At 38.6% G+C, this 5,553-nt stretch overlaps 1 protein-coding gene across 1 annotated transcript; it reads left to right on the top strand.

Moving 5' to 3' along the window:
• The first annotated feature begins 4,229 nt into the window (after positions 1-4,229).
• Positions 4,230-5,156, top strand: LOC148040484 (uncharacterized). Its single transcript, XM_087664093.1, has one exon. It carries the CDS (start codon positions 4,230-4,232, stop codon positions 5,154-5,156), a length of 927 nt encoding a protein of 308 aa, XP_087520219.1.
• Positions 5,157-5,553: the final 397 nt, after the last annotated feature.

The raw sequence follows: 5,553 nt of genomic DNA, 5'->3' as shown, positions 1-5,553 counted from the left end.
CCGTGAAGCCGAAGCACAAAAATTAGTCTTTTGGAAGGATGGCAAAATTCATGCAACAGAAACTGGGCTTCCTCTTGAGCCAAACTTCGGTAACGGCAGCATGAAGAGAAGATTGGAGGATTTGGCAACAAGAATAGCCTATGCATCTGTTGATGCTGCAACTTATGGGTTGCAAATTGAGCCGACTAATGAAATTGTTAAAGCATGTAAAACTAATGCAAAATCTAAAGTGTGGATGCAGGCCTTGGAACGCATGGAGCAAGGCAAGGCAAGTAAGGATGTTTTAACCACTGCCAGCCAATGTATTCGAGGAAGAACCGGATGGTCTGAACCTGTGGATTCATTTTCAGCTTTTGCCGGCTATCTAAAATTAATAATCAAGAAGCCATGATAGAAGAAAAGAGAAGAAGATGTTGCCGGTCCTTCTTCTTCAGGACCGACTAAACGCATAACAAAAAGTAAACCAGATCAACAAAAAGCTGTTGAAAATCTGCCACCACCAGAATTTGACATGGGAGATGCCCCTCAAGCAAAGAAGACAGAAGGAAAAAGAAAAAGCAAACATCCCAGTTACAAGTTGCAGTCAGACATAGAGACCGTAACGGATCTCAAATGGATCCTAGAAGAAAGGATTCTTGGAAATAGAATTGTATTTACATTAGGTGAAATTCTTGGTATTGCAAAACGAGGATTTCATGATGTAATAATTGATGTAATTAAATGAAAAAGACAATATGTTGGTGAGGAAACTGAAGAATCTGTACATGCTTTTTTGCAAGTACTTCATGTATATTTGCAGGATGAAGAGAAGCTGAAAGCTCAAGGGATTCGATTGGAGGCAATCAAAGAATTGATGGCAGCCATAGAAGCCAAAGATGAAGACATTTATGAAGCAGAAGCTGAAGAAGCCATAATGGTGGAAACTTCTCAATCTAAAGTGTAGCCCATGCAAAAGAAAGAGACTTTTCTTCACAACATGCAGGAAGAAAGTGAAACTCACTTTATTCCAAGTAGTCACTACTCCCGTACCCATTGGGCAAGGGCGACTACTGAAACTATTGTTAAAATTGGTGAGAAAGAAACTCCATGCATTGCCCTTATAGACCATGGTTCAGAAATTAATGTTATGTCAAGAAGTCTCTATGAGAATGGTGGATGGCCCATTGACATGGACCCAGGGTGGCGCATGAAGGCAGCCAATAACTCTTCTGGTGATCTTTATGCAGCATGTCCTTATGTACAAGTTACTATTGGTAATGTAAAAGATGAATTTCATTTCTTTGTTCAAGATTCTTGCAGCTATCCAATCATTCTTGGACAACCATTTATTTTCAAGTCTTGTTTAGAGACAAAGGCTCTTGATGATGGTTCATCATACGCTCGGATAAGAAGCAAGGATAATGATAAGGCTGTTCAAATCCTAACTGTTTGTGTTAATCACCATCGGAATAGGGATCGATTGAGAGATCATCTCGTTCCTCCTAATGCCCGAGAATTTAAGGGTTTTCAGGTAGCGCTGCTATAAGTGGAGGCTATGGCAGTGCATCATGTCATAAAAAATTTCCTCCACATATGAAGGAGGCAAGGTCTAAAGCTGATTTGCAGGTTTTTTTAGCCAATGGAGTGGGCTGTTATAAACAATTTTCAGCCATGAACAGGGTTGAAAGAAAGTATTTGAATCATATGGGGCAAGAACTGAAGCAAATTGATGTTTTACCTAGAGATGAAGAAATTTCAGGTCTATTTTATGGGCTGAATTATAATGATACAATGGCTGAAATCTATACAGCCATTCATGCTGAAAATCAAGCTGAAAATTAGTCCATACAGGTATGTACATTGGATATGTATGACATAATTCAAGAATTTGCAGATTATGAAGCCTTTGGACAGCCAACCAAGGATGAAGCAAGAGTAGAAACAAAATATAAAACAGTTGATAAGAAGGTCAAGCCGGTAGCTACTCCTCTACCACCTGAAAGCGAAGGATTGGCAGAAAGGGTATCCAAACAACCAAGCCTTCGTGATCCTAAAGATATTGGCCATCAATTTACAGCTGAAAGTCTACAAAAGCTGAAAATTGGTGAAGACTCTTTCCTCTTGCCGGCGGCGGCTGAAAAACAAATCTTCATGCAGATGTTAAAGAACCATGGAAAAGCCTTTTCATTTCAGCCACATGAAATCGGCTGTGTGGATCCAAGCATTGTAGCTCTAATGGTAATATTTACGGTTCCACATGTGCCTTGGAATCTTAAACCGATTCCGGTTCCAAGGGCTCATTTGCCTAAGTTATTGGAACTTTTAAATGAAAAGATAAAAATGCGAATATTGGAGCCATCTTCAGCTCCATATTCCAACCGATGGTTTACCGTACCTAAGAAGAATGGATTTTTACGATTCATTCAAGATTTGCAACCCGTTAATAAAGTCACTATTAGAAATGTTGGATCAGGACCAATTGTGGATGAGTCTGCTGAAGCTTTTGCAGGCAGGGCAATCTATTCCATGGGAGACTTATATTCAGGCTACGACCAATTTCAGCTTGCTTTGGAAAGCTGTGACATTACTACAATGAAGACACCTCTTGGCCTAGTCCGCATGTGTACTCTATCTCAAGGGGCTACGAATTCAGTAGCTCACATGATGAATGCCATGCATAAAGTATTGAGGGATTATATTCCTCAATTGACTCTTCCTTTTCTTGATGATGTTCCAATTAAAGGATGTGAAGTTCATGAGAAAAATGAAGAACTCAATGAACTTGGGTGTCGAAAGTTTGTTTTTGATCATATCAATGATTGTGTTCAAATCCTGTCTAAATTAGAAGAAGTCCATCTTACTCTTTCAGGAGCTAAATTTGTTTTTGGAGTTGAAGAAGTTCTTGTGGTTGGTCATATGTGTGGTCCATATGGCCGAAAACCTTCTCCATCTAAAATAAATGCAATCAGCAAGATGCAAGAAGAATGTACAAATGTTTCAGAAGTGAGAAGATTTCTTGGTGCGTGTGTCTTCTACCTTATTTGGATACCACATTTTGCTCATGTTGCTGAAAGTCTTTATCAGCTTCTAAGAAAAGGCCAAAGGTTTCTATGGACAAAAGAGCACACTCATGCTATTTGAAAACTCAAGAAAATGCTAACTTCAGCCCCCACTTTAAAGAGGGCTAACTACTCTAATGGACAGCCCATTTTTCTCACGGTGGACACAAGTCCTATTGGAATAGGATGGGCAGTTGGTCAAGACGACCTTGAAGGCAACATATATGTGATCCGCTTTGGAGCAAAGGTTCTTAATGAACGACAAAGAAGGTATGCTCAAATTAAAAGAGAGCTTTGGGGAGTAGTAACTGCATTAAAATGTGACAGGGAGTACTTCATGGGCGCACATGTTATAGTTGAGACAGATTGCCTTCCACTCTTGGGCATGATATCCAACTGTTCCACTCCTGACATAGCCATGCTACGATGGATAGCCTATATTAAATCCTTAAATCCTGATTTGAAATATATTACAGGTAAAGATAATCCAGTTTTGCTGATATGCTTTCACGTGCCAGATATATGGATGAAGAAGAAATGATGGATGAAGAAGAATCAGAGTTTATAAATGAAGCTGTTAATGCAGGTACAACAAAAATTACAGCAAGAACAACAGGTTCAGCTGATAATACAACTCTTACATAAGCAAGGATGGATGAATCAACTAAAGAAGGACAATGGACAACTAATAAATAGCATATTCCATGTTTTGTTATGGTTTGTTCACACTTTAAAGAAGAATATTATGCAGATGATTGGCTAAAAATTGTCCAATTTTTGAGCACTATGACAAACAAGGAAGAATGGACTCATGAAGAGTTCAAGAGAATTAAGAGAAAAGCCTATGGTTTTTTTCTTAAAGATGGCTACCTTTGGAGGAATGCAAAGAAGAAAGGAAGAGCACCTATTCGTGTCCTAGGTGACAAAAAGACACAAAGACAGGTCATGCAAGAATTCCATGAAAGCCTATTGGCTGGTCATAGAGGCATATGGGGTACTTTTGCTAAAATAAAAGAAAAATTTTGGTGGCAAAACATGTATAAAGACATTGAGCATTTTGTTGAGTCCTGTCATGCTTGTCAAATGTATTCCATGGTAAAACATAGAGATGGGCTTCAGCCTACCTATCCTTTATCTATTCACTATAGATGGGTTATTGATTTAGTAACCATGCCTACAGGAATTTGGAACATGAGATATCTAATACTTGCTAGAGAAGATCTCACAAATCAAGTGGAAGGAAAGGCCTTGACAACAAAGTCCACTCATGCTGTTTGCAGATTTTTACTTGAAGAAGTATTTTGCAGGTATGGATGTGTTGCTAAAGTAACTGCTGATAGAGGAGAATTGGATGCCAATGAAGCTCGCCATTTCTTTGCTCAATTGGGGATTAAACTATCTCTTACTTCAACCTACAACCCTAAAGGCAATGGTAAAAGTGAAAGAGGTCATCAACCAATTCTTAAAGCTTTAGCAAAATCATGCAAAAGAAAGTTGAGGGAATGGCCTAAAATGCTACCATTCGCATTATGGGCTGATAGAACAACCCATAGTGCAGTAACAAGATATATGCCAACTGAACTTATGTATGGACAGCCACCTATTATGCCTATTGAGGAATCCATTGTCACATGGAGTATCTTGCCTTGGGATGAAGGCATGAACATGGAAGAATTGCTGTTTTTACGCATAAGGCAACTTGAAAGAAGGCCAGAAGATGTCAAAATAGCCATTGAAAGGCTAAAGACAGCAAGATTAAAGAATAAGAAGAGGTTTGATAAGCACCATCGACTCCGTCCAAGAGCTATTCAAGAAAATGATTGGGTTCTTGTTTATGATAGCAACCTGGATAATCAATATAGTGCTCATAGGAAGTTAGCCAAGCGATGGTTTGGACCATATGTTATAAAAGTAGTACATAATAATGCTACTTACTCTTTGGCTGAAATGGATGGGACCATGATAAGGACTCCAATAGTTGGGAAACGAATCAAACTCTTCAAACGAAGAGAATCTTCAACTTATGAACTTGATGATTTTGATACAAGCCCTTTACTTGAAGACATGCAAGAAGACGAAGACTTAGGGAATGAAGATGAAGAAGAAGACTCTCCATGACTTGTAAATATGGCACATGCCGGAGGATGTGCAGGTTAGGAGGGGGTGAATGTCAAAGAGTTTACTGTCCATGATATAAATCATGGGATTCTTATGAACTCAGAAGAATTTCACTGGGAATTATTTGAGAAATTTTCAGGCATTGTTATCCAATATCCACCTTAGTTATACAAGATCTTTTGTATTTAGCATATAATTTGCAGATATACCATGTACATTTATGAAAAATAAGTCTATGGGAACCTAAAACTTGGACATCTGGAAGTAATTGACAGTCTGCTGGATAAATCACATTAATTCAGGTACAAAAATATGGACAAAAACCCAAAAATGTTGCCAAAAACTGTCAAAAGTCCACTAGGTCCACACGGGACCAAAAGTAACTCACTAAGGTGAC

The sequence above is a fragment of the Lygodium microphyllum genome, chromosome 2 (genome assembly GCF_053477565.2).
Source record: "Lygodium microphyllum isolate KBCC chromosome 2, Lygodium_microphyllum_v1.1.10, whole genome shotgun sequence".
NCBI lineage: Eukaryota > Viridiplantae > Streptophyta > Polypodiopsida > Schizaeales > Lygodiaceae > Lygodium > Lygodium microphyllum.
The sequence above is the reverse complement of the archived record's forward strand: the minus strand, read 5'-3'. Positions and strand labels throughout refer to the sequence as shown.